Source organism: Neovison vison, chromosome 3 (genome assembly GCF_020171115.1).
Source record: "Neovison vison isolate M4711 chromosome 3, ASM_NN_V1, whole genome shotgun sequence".
NCBI classification, from domain to species: domain Eukaryota; kingdom Metazoa; phylum Chordata; class Mammalia; order Carnivora; family Mustelidae; genus Neogale; species Neogale vison.
Window position 1 is genome coordinate 26883486 of NC_058093.1, and position 21029 is coordinate 26904514.

The following is a 21029-nucleotide window of genomic DNA, read 5'->3' on the forward strand; positions in this document are numbered from 1 at the left end:
CTGTTTCCTTTTACTTTTCTCATGTGGTTACTAGAAAGTTTGAAGCTCGTATGTCGCTCACATGAAATGTCTATTGGGTAGCACTGGTCTGGAACCTGGAGTCAGAACCATAGGGCCTGACCCAGAGCAGGCCCTCAAGAAACGTGTGCCCATTGGATGAAAGAATAAATGACTTCTATAGATTTCTCAGGCCTTGGTCTTCTCACTTGGGTCATATGCCCTGCCTCAGGCTCCCCTGCTCCCACAGTGAAGGACCAGCCCGGATTCTCAGCTGTCATTCATCATTAGGCCCTCCCACGGCCATACATCATGAAATAGGGGACAAGGCCCCAAGGCATGGAGGGCCTTGAGAGGAGCACACAGTCAATAAATGGCAGAGCAGAGTGTGGAACCAGAATGTCTGGGCCAGAGACTGGGCACTTAAACACCACCTCATTTTGCCAGGGAGCCCCCAGGTCTCTTTAAGCACATGTTCATAAAGGCAAGAGGAGATTCTCAGGGTGAGGCAGAGCAAGTGGTCACATGGGTTCTAGCCAAGCAGTGAGCTCTCAGAAGACGGTGCCATCCCTCCCTCTGAAACCTTGACCCCAGATTAAGGTCAAGCCTGGCCTCCACCACTCACCCCCTAAGAAACGTTGAGGTTGTAGCCCCTACAGACAGAACCCGACAGCACTCTCACTCGGGGCATTTTGTCATGACTTCAAGTAAAAGGGCCTTAGGGTGTCCTTGTAACAGTGATAATGGTATTGAAAAAAGCCAAAAGAGCTGGCAATCGCTCTCTGGAAGTCTCTGAAATCGTTAATATTATTGATCCAGAGAGGCTGCCAGTTGGCCTTTGCTGGATTGTTTCTCTGAGTTCCGCTAACATACGCACACACACCACCGCCACCGCCACCGCCACCGAAGTGCAGTCTCAGGGCCCAGGGGACCGTGGGCTCTTCAGTAAGAGATTTTGAACAATACGCTTAGAGTCAATTAAAGTCAAGTGTGAGATAGCTACATAATGTCACGAAGACTTGCAGGGAGGAGGGCTGAGAAAGGCAAGTGGCAGAGCCAAGTAAGAAGGACCAGGGTGTACAAGGATGCTGAAAATGGAAGAAAAATGGAAGACAGGAATTTTTTTTTTTTCCAGTGTTGGTCACTTTCTGAAAATGACCATGAGTCTCTCTGTCCTATTTATTTATTTATTTATTTCTCCTTTCCTTTTTTTTTTTTTTTACACTTTTAATTTTATATATTTCTCTGAGAGAGAGAGAGAGAGCCTGAGCAGGAAGGAGAGGGAGAAACAGATTCCCTGCTGAGCAGAGAGCCCCGTGCAGGACTCGATCTGGGGACTCCAAGATCATGACCTGAGCTGAAGGCAGTCGCCCAGCCAGCTGAGCTACCCAGGTGTCCAACTGTCCTATTTCTTCTTAAGATCTCAGAACACTTCACAGGTCACACACACTGGAGCCCAGCCCTGAGAAGGCATGTGGGCAAGCAGAAGCTGGTCTTTCCATGGAGGGACAGGGTCAGAGGCTGGCTTGAGAACTCAGAGCAGACCCAGAGGAGAAATAGAAGCCAGGCCTTGCAAGTCGCATGCGATCGCATACTGGTGATGTGCCATTCCCCAGACACTTGGAGACACAAAAGGAAGAAAGAGCCTCCGTTCCCACTCTGAGGATCTGAGGTGGTGAAAAAGGTGGAACAGAAACACCTAATAGTCAAGGGAACTCAGACCAAATCAAGGTAACAACGAGGCGCAAGGGGACAGAGGGTAGATGTAACAGGACTGCTGGAAACATGGCTTCTAGCAGAAGGTAGAACATGCCTTGCTTGCGCCTTCCCTTCTCGGTGTTGTTGCTGCTGGAGAACTCTTTGTTTGTTGGATATTTGCTGGTTGTTTGACCAGAAAGAGGATGGAGCCTCTGGATTTCGGGGTAGGTGCTTGAGGCCTGGGGTCCCAGTGAGCCGGTGGATAAGCTGACTGTTCTTGCTGTGGACCAAACGGAGCACCTGGGTGGGGAGCATCCTTGACGTTGCTTTTTAGACTCTGTTTTATACAAGATGGTAATAGAGAGCTTGGCCAGAGGAAGGAGATTGGACCAGAAATCATCCTTTTGATCATGGCTGTTACTGGTGGCCTGGCCATCTTACTTAATCAGCGGTGTTTAAGAAAAAGAACAAAAACCATCAACAAACAAAAACAAAAACCTGCATTTACCGGTGTCAGGGCTCCCACCACTGTGTTTTCCAGAGCGGGAAGGTGGGTTCGGGTGGAGTGGGGGCTGGGCGCTGAGCTGCGGAAACTAGATCCCGCCTGCTCCCTGGAGCTGTCTGCCTGCTGGGATCCCCTCTTGTCACCCTGCAGTCGTGATGAACGTGACACAGGGAGCCAAAGTGGGGCAAGTGGAAGAATGGATTGCAATAAACGAAATGTAGCAACCTGTGAAAACTCAACAAACAAGGCGACATCAGCAGTGAAAGTCAATGAGGCAAACACCATCTGGCCCTGAAAATGAATGGAGCGAGAAAGGGGGCCTCGCCTCCTGGGGATCCGTGCTGGGACTGGGAGTGGAGTCGTGTTCATGCCTGCTTAGAGTGGAGGGCGTTGGGGGCCAAGTGTTCCTGTGTTTCTGCAGAGCAAGATGTTGGGGAGAGGTTTTTTTCCTCCTTGGTAATACATCAGGGCATATTTTCACCTAATGGGAACTGTTGGGTGGCAAGGAGTCCGAATAGCAGCTTCGTTTTCATCTCGCCTCAGAGCAGGGGGCAGGGACTTGAATACAGCGGAGTCTCTGAGGGACAGGCGCCGCCGGCTTGTGGTCCCCTGGCTTGCACCTGACCGCTTGCATTCGCTCTTCCATCCCGCCACTTATGCATCCCTCTCTCCCTCTCCTTCTCCCCATCTACCTCCTTAGTACGTCACTCCCAAACGTTTGCCAGTGCCTCCTCTCCAGCCTGCCTTCTCTGAACTCTCTTCCACATAGTGGCCAGAGCCTCCTTGCAAGCCCTGATCTGCTCCAAGACCCCCGATCTTCAATGATCCTCACCAGCCCCCTCCAAGCTGGAGCCGCTGCCACCCAGCCTGCCTCGTCTCTCACTTCCTCATCCCTCCCCACGCTCCTAGCCAACACCGCGTTCATGCCCAACTCTTACAGGCCACGAATGAGCCACCCCGTTCCATGCTTTGGGGTCTTTGCTTATGCGGAACCATCATCCTGGAGCATTTTTTGCCTTCTGTCTTCTCTCACGTACCCTCACCTGTATGCCTGCTGATAGTTACATATAAAGATGTGTCTTGATGCTTACATATAAGGATGTGTCAGTCATCTCTCCTGTGACAGGGGCATCACGGGTGCGGCCCTCAGCAGTGGCCGCCACGTGCCACGGCCGTGAGTCCTGTGGGCTGCTCCCGGCCAACAAGCGGGGCACAGTGGGTCATGAAGGCAGCCCCGTCCAACGAGATGTGAAAGTCCTCCAACAAGGAGCTTTGGCTCAGGGACTCCTCGTTGGTCTGCCCACACCATCCTTGAAACTAACCTGATGTCTGAAGCTCTTTCTACCCCTTCCTCTTTCTCACAGGTGTCAGGCCTGCCCTGTGGTCTGAGGGCTCTTCCTTACACCCTTGGCTCCCTGCACCAGCGAATCTGTGACTCTAATGTTGTCTTCACACCGACCTGAACTAAAGTACCAAATTAGCATCCCCTCTGTCTTGCAGACTTACCCTAAGCTCACTGGGGTAGAACTGAAGCTTCTCTCCTTCACAGCCCCTCCCACCTTGTGCATACTCTGCATGATTGCACCCACTGCCCTTCCCTAGAATGATCCGTTTATATGGCTGCCTTCTCCTCCCAGGCTGTGGACCCTAAGAGACCAAGGAGTTCACCGTCTTATTTATCTTGTTAATATTACCACCCAGCACAGTGCCCATTATATTCCGATTCCCCATAGAGATTTATAAAAGGAATGAATGATTGATCTCTTTATTCAGTGATCAGTTCCCGTGGTCCTAGACCACGTGTAAGGTAGAGAGATGAATGAAACGCGGTCCCGACTTCAAAAGCGCTCTCAGGGTGGTTGATGGGATCAGCATGCAGATCACTGTTTTATAAATGAGAATGGAATCGCTGCTATCACAATGATGTGAGCAAAATGAGATAAGAACCCAGGGAAACCCGTGATTGATTCTTCCAGGTGGGGGCAGAAGGAGGAGGCAGCAGGGAAGGCTTCCTACAGAAAGTAGCATTCCAAGGGGCCACGGGTCACCTGCGGGGTTTATGCACAAAGAGTATGAGGGGAAGGGCCTTCCAGCCCAGAGAAACTGCACGCACACGGACACACCAGCGTGCTGTGACGGGGGGCTATTTTGTTCATTTTATCGTGAAAATTTCCCAATTTTATTATGAAAATGTCGAAACACCCACTTGTGCCTTCCCTTCTCGGCGTTGTTGCTGCTGGAGAACTCTTTGTTGGATGTTTGTTGGTTTTCTCGGCCCGATTCTCTAGGCTCTCCGTCCGCCTCCGAGCCCAGAAGGCAGACCTCCCCGGCTTTGTTGTCGGCTTCTCCACATCGTCAGTCTCCTTGAGTGACTTTCCCGTGTCACACCCGGCAGGCTCTGAGGCGAGGACTGGAGCCGGGGAGGACAGACACGGGGCAGCCTTCAGCGGCTGTGCCCAGCTGAGCCGTCTCCGGGACAGAGGACTGACTGGCTCCTGTGGACGGAGACCCACGGCTCCCGAGGGCTGGAGCCTGCTCTGGGCCTGGGGAGCGGGGGGTACTGGCATCGTTTGCTCTGTCCACCGTCATCTGTTATTAGAAGGCAGAGTCTGGCTGCTTCTTGAAAACTCTTGCCTGGCGAGGATTTGGAAGGCGGGAAAAGAGAAGCATGGGAGAGGGGGAAAGAACCCACTAGCAGCCTCCTGGAGGCTGCTGGTCCTGCTGGCCGGCTTCGCGGGCAGCTCTGTTGGGGCAGGGCTGGGCCACTCTACAGTCACCTGGCCAGATGTCCTCTGTGCTCTCAGCCAGGCAGGCGCTTCTCGCGAATGTTTTCTGGCAGCAAAAACTCCCCATCTCCAGTTGCTGCAGAGGCTTCTCCAGAAAACATCGGGTCTGGAGGCCCATCGCCAAAGTGAAGGTGGGGGAGGCCACTCTTGAATCCAACTTGAGATCCTTCTCCCCGTCTTTGCCCTCCACTGGATCAGCAAATAACTCTCAATGGCAAATTTCCTTGTGTTCAGATTTCCTGATTGGAAGCACAGAACTTGGAAGCCCCTTGGAATCCTTTGCCTTGCGTCCCCCTCCCCCTGCAAGGCAGCTCTTCCTCCAAAGCAAGGTTCTCAGGAAGGATGGGCAAGGATTTCCTCCAACGACAAGGCACCTGTTTTCTAGAAGGCTTCTAATCTTTTTTTTCAGTGGTTGCTTGACAAAATTTCGCTCTGTGAAATACGTACCATAATTTTAAAAATGACACAAATAGGGCACCTGGGTGGCCCAGTGGGTTGAGCCTCTGCCTTCGGCTCTGGGTCCTGGGATCGAGTCCCACATCGGGCTCTCTGCTCTGCAGGGAGCCTGCTTCCTCCTCTCGCTCTCTCTCTCTGCCTGCCTCTCTGTCCACTTGTGATCTCTCTCTGTCAAATAAATAAAATCTTTAAAAAAAATGACACAAATACTACACGAAGTCATCTTTATTATTAAATGCAAATAACACAAACAGAGGGAAAGTGTGATCTCCACATTCCCAACCTCATCCTCTCCCAGAAATAAATGACTCTGATCAGTTTGGTGGTATCTCTTCCACATTTCTCTGGAACACGACATTTTAAAAATTGAAACAAGGGTAGGGTTCTTTTTTGGTTCTTCTATACATATGTGATCATTGTGCCTGTCATTTTGTGGATTATATTTTCTGGTTGAAGGCATGACTTTGAGCTCTGTCCCTGTCAGTCCTTCAAGGTCTATGACATTTTCTCCGATAGTGGATGGCATCCCATGGTTTCAGTATCTCACACTTCATCACTCCCGTGTTGATAGACACTTAGTCCCCCCCCCCAATTTGTTTCATGATTACAATCATACCGCTCTGATCCTCATTTCCCAAGCTACTTGAGAAGGCAACATCTGCTACTCTCTCTCCAGGAGAATTCCAAAGAAATAGAATCCCTGGGTTTGAAGGGTATGTGCATTTTAAATTCAATAGAATACTACCAAATGGCCCTCCAAAGCAGCGCACTAATTCATCTGCTTACCCACAGGGTGGGGCAGATGCGCTGGCCAGCCTCCCATCATCCATCCTCCTCCCCTTTTCCCTTGGTGCAATCCACAGCAGGAGCTGAAAAAGACAAGTGATCACTTTCCCAACTTCTCCTATAGCTAAGAGGAACTCTGTGATACTTTTCTGGCCAGTGCACACGCACACACGCATGCCTGCATGCACACGCCAACACAAAAGCATCCAGAAGTAGAAGCGTGGTTCTGGGAAAGCTTTTGCTCTCCTGATGGGAAGGAAAAATGTGCCCAGTGCTGCCCTTGTCCTTCCTCTCTTGCTTTGAGCTACAGCTGCCCACTTGAGATGGTGAGGTTACACCTACGGGGGACCGAGAAGCATGGTAATGATGCCAGAGCAGAAAGAGCGAGCCTGGGTCAATTGTGTCATCACTGAGCAGTTGGAACAATGCCAACAACCACCTACTCTAGATATCTTATTACAGAAAAAAACCCCCAAAACCAAAAACAAAACACCTTTAATTGTTTAAGATCCTGCCAGTTGGGTATCTGTTACTTGTAGTTGAATGAAAACCGAAATGAAGACACTGTGTTGGTGATGGGTACCCATATTTGCTTGGATTTAGCCGTGCTTTTTATACATTATGGTAATGCTATAACTTTCCTAAAATGCTGTTGAACAATAAAATGATGATAGCAATAACTTATTACTGCCAATTTTATATGCATTATCTTCGAAATTACAAAGATCCTGAGAGACAAATTATCTCTATTTTAGTAAGGAACCAGAGACTGGAAAAAATAAGTTACTTGCCCACAAGGCAAGGGATTCTGGTCTCATTCTGGCTGCTTCTGTAGGTCCCCATTCATGAAGTGCAGAACCAGGGTGTTCTTAATCCAGTAAGAACAATAGCACTAGCAACACACGTGGAGGCACACGTGGGGGGCCATACTACATATATAGTCAATGCCAAGGATAATGGAAGCCCCTTTGACATTGACCAGTGGGTCAAGATTTGCTCCCAGGGTTGCCTCCCAGCTCCTGCTATGTATCCGGGCACCCTGGCTCGGTTCTATAGCCTCATACCTGGGTCCTTCCCATTTCTAAGCCCTTAAGTCAGAGTTCTGATTAAGACCGGCTTGCTTTTTTCTTTAGGTCCTTTCATTGTGTCCCCCACCCCCAAGCAATCTTAACAAAAATTTTAAAAGATGCTGTTTAAAAGAACCCTCTCTGCATGCCTATTATCTTCTTACTTAATCACTGGATACCACTGAGCAGATTCCTAAAGATTAGGGGAGAATAGTTGCAAACACTGTCATAATGCAAATTTGGGGCCCTAATCAATAGGAGAGAGAAGCAATCCACTCCGGTTCCTTTGGCCCCTCAACCAACGTGCCATGGATTTAAGCCAAAGCTTTGTTTTGGGATGTATGGAAATCTTTGAATTCATCAATTTTTTTTTAGTTGCAAATTACATAAACATAGCTTAGACTAATGTAAACAAAAATTCAATTGATCAGCAAATGTCCCGGGAAATCCAGTGAAGGGACAGGCTCAGGGATAGACTGAAGAGTCTTCTCCTGCCCTTGGTGTTACACATCCCTGCTTGACCTTGCTCTGAAGACAGGTGCTTCCCCTGTGGCAGAAAGTGGGGTCTTTCATTTTCCCAGACTCCCAGGTTCCTAACAACCACCGTGGAGAGAAACAGTGTCTCTGACCAGCTCTGATGGAACAATCCCTTGGAAGACTTGGGTTGGCTTTGGGCACGTGCACATTTCTGAACCAATTCCTGTGGACCAAGAAATAAGATACTTTGGTCATCTAAGCCTGAGGCATAGTCCCGTTGCTATGGCTGGAGTGGGTTTAGGGATTCAGCCCTACCAAAACCACACATTATGGGGGAAAGAGGATTTCTGTGCACTGGATGGACAAAAGCAACATGTGTCCACCAAAATGACTTGAGGACTGATGGATAACATGAGATAATACTTCAGCCCTGAGGCTTTGAAGGGGGCTAGGTCTTACAATAATGTTACCATGATTCACCAGGTGTAGGCTCTCAGCATGTTCAGGGATATGGCAACTACAGAATTTCTGCATCTCTCTCTCTTTTTTTTTTTAAGATTGTATGTATGTATGTACATATGTATGTACATATTCAGAGAGTTGGGAGAGGGGCAAAGGGAGAGGGAGAGAAAGAATCTCAAACAGGGTCCCCACTGAGCATGAAGCCCGATGCAGGATTCGATCTCATGGCCCTGAGATCATGACCTGAGCCTAAATCAAGAGTTGGATGCTTAACTAGCTGAGCCAGCCAGGTGCCCTCTCCATCTCTTTTTTGAAAAGATATAGTAGCCTGTCTTGGAAGGTATAGAGGGTCCCCCTCTCAACAAGTTACCCCTTGGAATGACCACTGGCTGGGACAGAGTGGTAATATCCCAAATCCAGCCTCAGCACAAAGGCTGTTCAAACCAAGTGACATTCCAGAGCTCAGGGGGCTTGAGAGAAACCTTCTTCTTCTGCTTGTCACCCCCTATTACAGGGGGTCCATCTGTCCTCCTGAGGACATCCGAAGAGCAGCTCCATCAACAGGCCTCGACTCGGGGTCACTTTCAAGAGAATGCCTTTGTCATACACTTCCTGTGTTTTTGTCCTTCTGTATATGTGCCTTCAGGTCAAATGCACGTACACGGCTGTGATCAACCTGGCCTAAAGAACGCAACACAACCCTCTACCTGCTCGATGGGGATTGAAATCCCATCACTTACAGAGTTTTTCCTTAAAAATGATCTCTTCCTGGGGCACCTGGGGCTCAGTGGGTTAAGCCTCTGCCTTCTGCTCAGGCCATGATCTCAGGGTCCTGGGATCGAGCTCTCTGCTCAGTGGGAAGCCTGCTTCCTCCTCTCTCTCTGCCTGCCTCTCTGCCTACTTGTGATCTCTGTCTGTCAAATAAATAAATAAAATCTTAAAAAAAAAAAAAGATCTCCTCCTAAAAGTGATAATTCCCCAGGAGAGGCAATATTGATGTGAAATGTGGAGCCTCTTCCTAGCATCTAGTAACTAGGCCATGAGACCCTTGAAGATAGTCGTATCTGATCGGCATTGGAGATGTCCACCTCAGAGGAACCTTCCACATAACTGTTACTCATTACTGGTTTTTATATGAATACTCTTCAAGTTATCTTCAAATTCCCAGTAAAGCTATCGCATACAGAACTGTAAGCGGTAGTATTTTGGGTGAGAGGAAGAGCCAAAGAGGGGAGATCCTGTCCGCCATTAGGGTGGGGTTTAACTTAGAGTTACAGGAAGGAATTACTGTAAGATGGGACAGAAACCCTGAATTCAGGAGATTCTGGAAATGGGAGTAGGAATCAACAGAAGAAATATGAAGATCCGATATTACTAAGAATCTTGCTGAGGGCTTCATCATTCCTGTAGGCTGGAACGTTTGCTGACTTTGAGAGGCAGGTGACGCAGATGGTATCTGGGTTACACCCAGCTGACATAGGGCTCATTCATTTCCCTCCCATGCCCCTCAAATCAGGATAAACCTTTTATATGCGTTCCCACTTTCCTGAGAGGCAGTATAATGTAGCGGTTAACATCAGACCCCTAAGGTATAAATCCCAGCACAGCTGTGTATGGCTACGCGACCCCAGCCTGGCACTGAACTTCTTTGGTCCTCAGTTTTCTCATCTGAAAAATGGGCGTAATTGTAGTTCTCAACTTGCTGGGTGGTTTGGGGGAACTCAATGAGTTAACATACGTAAAAAGTTCATGAGAAGTCTTGACATAGGGCAAGCAATACTCATTTTGCTCTTTTTATTACTCCCCCTAAGTGACTAGGGGAAAGGGCAGTATCATCAGAAGCAGAATCCAAGTCTCCGCTTCCTTAATTAACAGACCCAGAAGCAGAGGACTGCCCCTCGGTCGGAGAGGACCCCCAGGCCGTGGACGCTCTGGCGATGCTCTGAGCCGTGCTGCCGACGGTTCAAGGTGCCATGCACTTCCTTGCCGGCCGGGCCTCAGGAGCACGCCGAGGACCAGCCTGGGACCAGCAACAGGGGCGTGGAGGCTGCTCTGTTCTCAGGACTCTTCCCTCTCTGACAAAGAGGGCACAGGCGCAGGGTAAGCCCACTTCCTTTTCTTCCTGGAATCCCCCTGACCATGGCTCCTCTTCTTCCCTGATTGTTTATTGAGGCTTTGGGTCAAAACTGAGTGTGATGGTGAGGTGTTTGGTACCTGATTATGCGTTACCTGTTTAAAGAGAAGAGACTCAGCGGGGGAACCAGAGGCCGACAGGGTCATGAGGGCTGTGGTTCTCATCGGGTTGGAGCTTGGGCAGGAGGAAAACCTTCGCTCCATGGGTTCTCGTTCCCATGGTGGGCTGGGTGAAGAGTGGAGAGAAGATGCCACTGAGTGGAAAGAGGCAGAAGGAAGAAGGACTTGTGGTTCCGTATGGTGCCACAGGTGGGTTCTTAGCAACGCAGCTGGCCACCAACCCCACACAGTCCAGACCCTGGACTCAGATTGCTTTGAGTTATCTTGGAGGGTCATCCAGTTGTTCATGGCTCCCCAAGCACTTCCCAGTTCCCACTTGTCATTCTGCAGATAAAGGTGGGTGGAGACGTGTGAGGGGGCAGGTTTACCATTATATCACCGCTCTAGCTTCAGACCCTTACAGGTGAAAATCACTCTTGATTGCTTATTACTAGGGAACAGGGTAATTGAGAAAAGGTGAGGAGGAATAATGCAAGATGTGTTTTTCCCCTGCTTCCTAGCTTTCTCACCTCCACAGTATAATGAACTCTGCTTATAAAAGCACATCATTACTCTTAGGAATTGATTATTGTTATAGGCAAAGCAAGTCCCTACTCTTTGCTATGAGTCCTTGGATCCAGTGGGCAGAACAACAAAATTAGCAGCAGATTATCTCGTAGACTAAAAAATTATATGATTTGTGTGTGTGTGTGTGTGTGTGTGTGTGTGTGTTGTAAGATGGTGATAGATTTGACTGTGGTTCTCTAAAATTTTGTGGCTATGCTTAGAACCCCCAGTCTATGCACTCTGTACCACTCACCTGGAACCAGGACCAAAAATCTAATTTTCAAATAGGATACTTTTTAACTTTTTTTTTTCTTAGAAGGAGAGTACTCTGTGATCTTTTTATGGCCCTTTGTCCATAAAAATGTGGTTGAATGGTGTCCATTGTCCTTTCAGAATTCCCCAGGGCCCAGATAAAGCCAACTCTCCAATACATAGATATCTATTCTACTATGATATGATCTGGACAGCATCAAAAATTGATTTTTGACTACACTCAAGTTTATGGGGTTTTGGTTGCTTAATTTGTTGGTTTTGGGTTTTTTTTGGCAGGAGACAGAAATAGTTTATAATTATTTATCCCCCGTTTCCCCAACTTCCAAAATTTTTCAGTAGACCTCCACGATGATGACCTCCCTACATTGGGCCGATCCAGTTTTCCCTTAAATTAGTGTCCGTTGTCCTGCAGTGGTGAGGAGTGGAGTGGATTGCCTGGGATTGAATTCTGTCTGATTATGGCCAGTTCCTTCACCTTTTTGCCTCAGCATCTGCATCTATAAAATGAAGGTAATAATGGTATCTGCTTCATCAGTTGTTGGAGTGCAAAGTGTGTCAATACATATATCGTAGTTAATTTAATGCCTGGCACATACTGAGAGCATTAGGTATTAGCTAGTATCTTATCCCATGCCTGGGGCCATACTTGCAGATGACACGCAGTGAATTCTCTGAAGTCTAGACATTTGTCTGGTGGCATGAGGGTGATTTGGACATTTGGCAGGGGGCAATGGTCTCTGGTTGTCAGAGGGCTCTTCTACTCGCTCCTCGGGGTGCATATAAAATATAAAAACCCAGTCCATTCATCTTTGTACCCATAAGTTCCATTTCCCAAGGCACAGGGAATTTACCAGCCTATTGGGTAGAGAAGTCAAAAGCTGACATTTCTTTTCTACTCTGATTGATATGGAGAGCCAGAGTGTGAGTTAACAAAGGAGGCGGTGTATTTCCACCATGCTAAAGGTACGACTGTGTTGTTCCAGGAGTTTTACTCATTCAGAATATTAAAAAAATTTTTTTAAAGATTTATTTATTTGAGAGAGAGTGGTGGGATGGACAAAGGGAGAAGGAGACAGACAGAATCTCAAGCAGACTCCCTGCTGACTGTGGAGCCCATCGTGGGGCTCAATCTCATGACCCCGAGATCATGCCAAGGTTGACATCAAGACTTGGATACTTAACTGACTGAGCCACCCAGGCACCCCTCATTCAGAATATTTATTAAGCACCTACTGTGTGCCAGGTACTACTGTAGGTGCTGACAGTAAACAAGACCCAACAAATTCCAGAATGCTATTAGTCACCTCTTGTTCAGAATAGCATATTCTAGATGTCCCCAGATGGCCATAAGCTTCTGAGGTGTCCTGTGAATTACCAAAAAAAGATGACGTGATGGTCACTATAGTGACAAGCATATTTTGTTGCATCCTGATATTTTTAAGAAATAGATGGTTTATCCAACACATTGATATTTTCCACAACTATTGAATTAAACTGGATGGCCCATTCCTAGAACACAGGGAGAAGTAGACATACACTACAAAAGTTACTTGTACCATTTTGATGGTTTTCTCTCGCTTGTATGTTTTCCTTGCACGTGTTCTTTGGTCTCTCGCCAATTATTATTTCTTTTCTGACCTGCTGGCTTGTGAGCTTCATTAGAGGAAGAACCTTCCTAGCTCACATCCCACTGAGGACTTGGCTTGACTGACTGCTGGCCTGAGGCGGAGGGCTCAGGCAAGCTGAAGGGAGGAAGGGTCTGCTGCCTGGTGCCTGCCCTGTGTCAGAGCTGTGCACTGGAAGCTTTTTTTCTGATATTCAGTGGAAGACTGTCAGGGGAAATGAGGTCCTATCATACCTCTCTCCCGTGGTTCTCTCAGCTTCTCTGAAATGACTCGATGGGGTAAAGAGTCTCTTTAGATTTCCTCAAGTACTAATGGTTTCTGCTTCTAGGAGTCCTAGGCAGAAACTTAAAGAGAGTTTGGGAGTTGGTCCTCTTTTTTGACTTGAAGGAATCCATGTGCTGGGAAGACAGTGAGAGGTCAGAGTCACTGATTCACACCCACACCCACACCTGCTCCCTGTGGACCCTCAGAGAGAAATGATTTCTTGCAAGGAAGAAGACACCAGGTGTGGAGCCGACAAAGAAAAGAGGGGAATCAAGAAGGAAGGAAAAACTCCCATATGGAAAAGGACACTAATGATAGGGAAAGAAATTTTATTTTCAAGCTTTTAAGAGAATAATACAAACAACAGAGAGTTTTAAAAAACCCTAAAAACTAGTTTAAAAAAGTACTTGACAGTGTCCCTTTAATACCCATGGATGGCGCGGCCATTGTGCATTGACAATGAGAAACTCTGCAGGTGACCACCCCCCATGGCCTTCCTGGCAAAGTCCCAGGAACTGGCAGGTGGGCTCAGGGCAGTGCTCCTTGCTAGGGTCCCTGCACCCTGCCTAGCTACATGGGAGGGACCAGGGAGTTTGTAGCACTGAGGGATGACTGCCCTCTGGGGAGGGTCCCGAGTTACAAGGAATACTTAGATTGGTCTTCACTCCACTCCTTGGGGCATGTCCAGCCAACTTCCTCCCATCTGTTGTGGCAGCTATCCTGGATGGGAGGTGCTCTGCCCTTGGGGGCCCTGGGTCTCTGCATGCGCCAAAGCAGGAGAAGGCATGACATTGAGCGTGTCCTGGCCATGGGCAGGGTTGGGTAGTTGGGAAAGTCACTCCTCGATTGACAACTTTGAAAGCGGAAGCCACAGCAGGACTGTGCTTGAGATACCCACGGGAAACCTGTACTTTTCTCTAGTTGTGTACGTGTTTCTTGTAAACATCTTTGAGCCAAACCACCATAAAATAAAGCAACAAGGGCACAAAAAGACACCCATCTCCAAACCTAAGCCCCCTTTGAGCCCCTCTGAAATTGGGAGAAGCCAAAAATCGCCCTCCCTCTGGGGGCTCGCTCCAGCTCCTCCCTCCCTGCACATGGCCCCAGAGTCCCTAAAGCCATCTGAGTCAGGAATCCTGCCCACCCAGATGAGCTCGGAGGCCACCAGTGCTGCCTGTCATCCTTGCCAGCCCACACCCATCCCTCTCCCTCCCCACCATGGCCCCGAACACAGCCCCGGGGGGGAAACAGAAGCAAACTTGAGGGGGAAACAAGGCAGGCCACAGTGCCTTTCCTTTGTGCACACTTTGCATTGTTCCTCCCCAGCCCTCATGCCCACAAGGGCATGACCACCAACAACTCCCCGGCTTCACCCTCCCCAGCCCCCTCTTCGCCCAGGTGTTGTGTGCACGGGCAAGTCCGGGATTGTCCTTGTGTTTCCTTTCGTTTCCAGCTGGATCACACTTCCTTGTTGAGTCTGTCCTGGAGTTCCTTGCTCTTCTGGGAGATTAGGCTCAACTGACTGGCCACCAGCCTCACTCACTCCCGCTCTGACCCTGCCATGCAGGCCCTCCTCAAGGCCCACCGCCCTCTGCCTGTCCTCTGTTCCAGCCCCTGGGGTGCCCCCTGGCCTCCCCACACCTGCTCCCTAGACTGCGGCCCCAGCAGGCCCCGGCCCCTTCCCGGCCCAGCCTTCCCATCTCTGTGCATGGTCATGGCCTCCCTTCCAGGTCTCTTGTCTCACACTGTCGTGACCCTCATGACGAGCTCCCGGCTCCCGCCCTGGGGGCTCCGCTGTTCATGAGGTCGTAAGTGACTCAAGATGTGCAGGATGGTATAAGCACAGTGGTGATCGGACAGAGGGCCTGAGGGGTAGCTGGCCACCCTGGCAGGGCCTTCCTCAGGGCCTGGAGTGCCCCCGGCCTCCTCTTCCGAGGAGGGGGCATTAGCCTGGGTGGCTGAGGAGGTCCGGGGATTTGTCCTGCCTCCTGATTTTTGGTCCTCCAGGTCTTTTGTCTTGTCATAGTTCAGCACTTTCCACTGCTGGTTGACAGCCTGCCAGCGTTTAAAGATGCGGTACACAGAGGGTCCCTCATGCACGATGAGACCTGAGGCACGAGGAGAGAGGAAAGCAAAGGCTGAGTAAGAGACTGGAAGTCACTGCTGGAAAAAGTGTCTCCTTGTGCGTATCAACCGAGAGATGTTGGAGCAAACTAGATTTGTACCAGTTTGATTTGTTCTTTTCAAGCCTCTCTTTCAGCTCTGAGCCATAGGGCTACCATCCCTGTATTTCTAGGCTCAGTGTGTCCTCAGAAGGAGAAGGTGGAAGGCTGCCATACCTAGTTCATGAAATGGTGGCGTACCTATGTGCAATGCCTTCGCCTACCTCTCCTCCACCCCTCCCACTTCTTGACTTGACAAAACCCCAAATCATCATCCATCAACAATTTTCCTACCTCTACCACATAGCCGCAGCCTCCGGCACTTGGCAGATGTTAAATGAACCATGTACTCTCAAAGGCACCATGACTGGTACCCACGGGCGTTCTGTACCTGCCAATTGATGTCTGGAATTCCACCAGTTAACTTTTTGCTGCTTAACAAATAGCCCAGTGGTACTGAACTACATCCCTGGGAAAGACAACTTGGACACAATTATAATGGCCAGAAGCAGTGTAGAGCCAAAAAGAAGCCACAGCAGACAACCAGGCAGATGAAGATTGATTATGTGTCTAGTAGGTGCCAAGCACTGGGGCTGGTGCAGTGAGCAGGACAGAGTCCTGCCCTCCGAGAGCTTATATTCTAGTGGAGAGACATGCAGCAGACTCATAACCAAACCCATGAGACTATTTCAGGCACTGACAGATGCTACAGGGAAGATAAATTAGGGTTAATGAGGCACTGGCTATAGACACTGAGGGTCCTGCTTTATCATCAAGAGGAGAGGGTGGCAGGAAAGGCCTTTTGAGGGAGGATATTTATGTTGACATGTAAATGATGAGAAGGAAGAAACCATGCAAAAATCTGGAGAGGGGGCATGTTAGTGATAGGAACTGCAAGTGTGAAGGCCAGGAAATGGGAATGGAATGCACATGGGTCAGAAGAAAGGTCAGTGTGGCCAAGGTGTAGTGATGAGTGGGAAGTACAAAGAGAGAGAAGGGGGTGCAGAGGCCAATATGATAAGGCCTTATAGGCCATGGCAAGGGATTTTTTAATTTTATCCTAAGTATAATGGGAAGCCACTGAAGGGTTTTAATGGGGGCAGGGTGATGTGATCTGGTTTATCCTTCAGAAAGTTCATCCTGGCTCCTATGGAACTGGATGAGGGAAACGAACAGGAGCAGGAAGTGACAGTGATTCAAGCAGGAAAGTATGGTGGCCCAGGCTAGGGTTATAGCAGAGGGTTCCATGAGAAATCGTGTGGTCAGGACATATGTAGAGGTAGAGCTCACAGGCTTGCTGACAGGTAAGGTAGGAGTCAAGAGAAAAATCTGGACAACTCAGGAGCTTTTGGTGGTGGTGCCATTTGCTAATATGTTGATGGCAGGAGGGTAGGAGGGATGGATTTATATGGCAGTGGTCATGACTGTATTAGTTTCCTATTGCTGCTGTAATAAGTGACCATATACTTAGTGACTTAGAACAACACACATGTATTCTCTTATAGTGCGGGAGACAGAAGTCTAAAGTGAAGGTGTCAGAGGACTGGTTCTTTCTGGTAACTTTGAGAAGAGGATCCATCTCCTTGCTTTTAAGTTTCTGGAAGTTGCCTGCATTCCCTGTCTCTTACCTATATGGCTCCGCATCTTTGTTCGAATGTTACATCTCCTACTCTTCTGTCAATGTCTCTCTCTGTCTTGCTCTTATAAGAATACTTGGGAGTGCATTCAATCTAAATAATCCAGAATTCTACCCCTAGTTCACAGTTCTTAAATTAGTCACATCTGCAGGTCTCTTTTGCCATATAAGGTAACATTAACAGTCTGCAGGGATTAGGACCTGCATGTCTTTGGGGGCCATTATTCAGCCTGCCACAGTGATTAGTAGTTATATTTTGGTTATGGTGATTTAAAATGACTGATAGAAATCTCACTGGAAGGTCCAGGTGGGCAGTTGGACATATGAGTCTGAGTTTAGGGAGAAGGCTGGCCTGGAGGTAGAAGTCATCAGTGTAGAGGTAGACTCTGAAGCCTGAGAAATGGCCCAGATCTTCTGGGGGGAGAAGGTAGACAAATAAGAGAAGAGGGCCAATGGCAGATTCCTGGGCCTTCTCGTGTGTAGAGGTTTGGTGGAGGTAGAGCCAGCAAAAGAGGCTCTGAAGGAGCAATAAGTGATATAAACACAAGACCAGCAAGTGTGTAGACCCAGAAGTCTAGAGAAGGATACATTTCAAGAAAGAATGTGTGCTAACTCTCAGATTCTGTTGAGCGGGCGGCTCACGTGGAATCAGGAGTGGCCACTGGCTTAGTAGGCACAGGTAGAGGGAGGATGATAGATGTACAAATCAGATAGTTCTCATCCAAGTGCCTCTGTCTCTTCTATAATTTCATCAGCTAAGATGGAAGGGATATGGGAGGAAGTGTTGAAGATTTATGGAGAAACGAAAAGTGGGAAATCATTATCTTGGAAAGTGGAAGACTGAATTTACAAAAAAGATATGAAATAATTGTCTAACAGTGTTGAGTGTTCCTTTGAGGTTTGTGACCACAAATTTTAAAAGAGTTGTGTGGTTTTTCTCCATACCTTCAACTGCTTACTAGGTGCGCCTATGGAGTGAGAAAGCTGAGTTTAATCAGGATAGACTTTTCCCAGACAAGTGAGACAGGCAAGAGAGGACACAGAATTATGGATGTTTGCAAGGGAGTGGTTGTCACACTGGCCCATGAAGTCTGGGCTGGAGAGGAGGAAAGTGATACACAAAAGGGATAAGGAAAAATGGAAAGTGATAGGGTCAATGCCAAGAAGTCTCTTTTAAGTTACAGAATTGCTAGAGTCCATGAACTACAGGAATGGGGGAGGGTGGTTGAGGCTCAGAGAGTAGGATGTTTAAATCCAGACTTTGGAAATGGTGTGGTTCTTGGTGATGATGAGGTCTAAGGAATGTCCACTTGAGCAGGGGCTGAGGTGGGCTAGAGGAAAAGACCTGTGGAGTAATGAGGTAACCAAAAAGCTGGACAGATTATCTGCATCAACCATCCTCAATGTTATCAGACCAAATACCCCCCTTTTAAAACAAATATAATTTAATATACCCTTTCTTATCCTGAAGTGAAATTCATAAGATAAATAAGCTACCATGATTTTTTAAAAAATAAATTAATGTGATGCCCTAAACAGATAATGTAAAAAAACAAAAACACAGGAGAAGTCATTTATAACCAGACAGTATGAATTTCAACACAAATTCTGGGACACAACTACATTAGAAAACAAACAAAAAAACCTCAAAGATTTCCAAAATGTCCCCTAGGGGATGGTACCACCTCTCCTGAGAGCTACTGATCACAGAGATGCTACAGACAGGAATGGTGGGAGGGAGTGTATGAACCAGGTGCTCCCAGGAATGTGAGGAATGAGTAGGCAGCCAGCAGTCAATAGCATCAAGAAGAGGAAAGTGTCATCAAATATGGTTACATGCACTTCAAAGGGACTGAAGCTTCTGAAGGATAAAGTCAGAGAAGCAGTTTGGAAGTGGTAATGGGGAGGAAGGAGGATGTGGACTTCACTTCCAGGACCCGTAGAATAGAGTATATGGGAGAAAAAGCAGCTACCACTTGAGACAGCAAGAAACAGTGTCCTCAGAAGACAGCTGTTTCAATGAAAGAAACACTCATAGAAGCTGCTAGTGATGGACCGTGAGGTCCAGAGGAAGGGCTGGGAAGATAGAGCCAGTTAAGGGAAGCACATAAAAGGAAAGGGGTGATTGTCCATATCATGAGGGTAGTCTGGGAGGCTGGGCCCTGTGTTGGGGAGTGAGAAGACTGGGCATTCACCCCGTAGCAACTGTCAGTGGAGGGGAGGCTGCTGGCCTGGCCTCTGGGGAGAAGAGCTGACTCACAGCAAATAACAATGAGTCACTCCAGCCTCCTCAATGTCAAGCAGAGATGGGATGGAAACATCTCAAAGCTTCTCCAACCTTGAACACACTGTGATTCTAGGAGACAAGATAGCCACCCACTGCCACTCTTTCCTCTAATGTGACAACACTTCCTGAAATTGCACTCTGGCATCAAGTTTTCCAGAGTTTGTTAGAGAGACAATCTCCCTGTGGCCCAATTGTTCCTAATCTCTTGGGTCATGTGCCCCTTTGAGGATCTGATGAAGGTTAAGGACCATCTCCCTGGAACAAAAACCACACAGATGAATCTAGGAGTTCGTAAATCTGAAGACCACCAATGGGTTCCTTGATATGGCCTGTCTGATACTGGACAAGGAGACATCTTGTCTGCCCCGTTTCATCATCCTACCCCACTTACTTCCTTCAACCTTGTGAATATGTGTCCTGTGTTCATTATTTTCACAAGCCTGTTTGAGCACCTCAATGTTCTTTTCCCAGACTGCAAGTCCCTTGAGGACAGAGGCCAGGAATGGTTGAGGGTTGGGCAGCCAACACAGTAGCAGGAGCTTAACAGAGCCTCAGTGACAATAGAGGAGATGGGGGCCTCGGGGAAAGAGAAGCAGGATCTTTTGAAGCCCCAAACTAACTCTTTCCAATAACAGCCACTACACTTGATTCTTAATTAGCTTCTTGATCAGACAATTTTACCCTGATTGAAGAGGGTGGCTTAAATTTTTGGTCTGAATGCTGCATTCTAATTAACTGTCTAGTGTTCAGGAAGTAATTAAACCACTTTAATGGATAGATGGCTGAAGGGGGGAAGGTGCACCTGTTTTTGTAGATAATGCTTGTTTGGCAAAAATGGGAAAAGCATGAACTACCTCATTCGCATCCACTCCTCTTAGCTCTCTCTGCTCCTTGATCTACAAATTACTTATTGATTCCTTGGATGGCAGAATAAAAACAAAACAAAAATGGAATAAGGTGGGCGGGGCTCATCTGATTGAGACGGATGAAAATAGGCTAGTTGACAAGATGGGAGAGAAGGAAGATGGTTTGGAAGTGGCAGTGGATGGAGAGAGAGGCTGAAATTAGAATAGGAGGAAAGAAAACTACTGGTGAAGGGAGACAGAGAGGCAATAAGAGAAAGATCACTAGAACACATGGCAATATGGGAAACTCAGTGAGTTTTGACTGGTCCTTCTCTGGCATTTTTTGTTTCATTTAACAGTGACTTCATAACCACCTCCAAGGTGCCCAACCCTGGACTGTATTTGTGGGAAATCCAGTTCCAGAAGAATTGCCACCTTCATCTCCCTGACATCTCCCCGCCTTTGGGGGCAGCTCTTCCTCACATCTCTGGAGGCTCCATCACTTTCAGAACACTTTGCTTGTTTCCACTGGCCTCCAGTAGAAGTGGCCCTTTGGTTAGCCTGTGAGAAGGGAGGCAAGATGGCCACTGTGAGTGGGTGGTCCTGTCTGCTTGGCTCCCCCTGCCCTTAACTCACTGCTGACCTAGCACTCTCAGGAAGTCCTCAATCCTTGCTTGGCATTACCATCCCAGTCCTGCCATGCTGAATATTGGCCAATGGCTCTAGCTGTGTCCAAAGCAGTGAGATACCATTTAATTCTATTAAGATATTTCCTGAGTACCTACTATGTGCTTCTCTGAGCACCTGTGATGGAACAAAAGAACTGGTTCTTATCACATATGGAGTTAACAGGCAAAGGCTAACTGAGAAGTCTGCAGAGAAGACTCTTGTCCCCTCAGCAATG

General features: G+C 48.0%; 1 protein-coding gene across 1 annotated transcript in view; it reads right to left on the reverse strand.

Moving 5' to 3' along the window:
* Positions 1–13507: 13507 nt before the first annotated feature.
* MARCHF4 (membrane associated ring-CH-type finger 4) overlaps positions 13508–21029 on the reverse strand; it is a 108167-nt gene continuing 100645 nt past the window's right edge. The window contains exon 4 of the mRNA XM_044240839.1: positions 13508–15303. Within this exon, the coding sequence (XP_044096774.1) occupies positions 14936–15303 (368 nt within the window). The 3' untranslated portion in view covers positions 13508–14935. The remainder of the gene's footprint in view (positions 15304–21029) is intronic.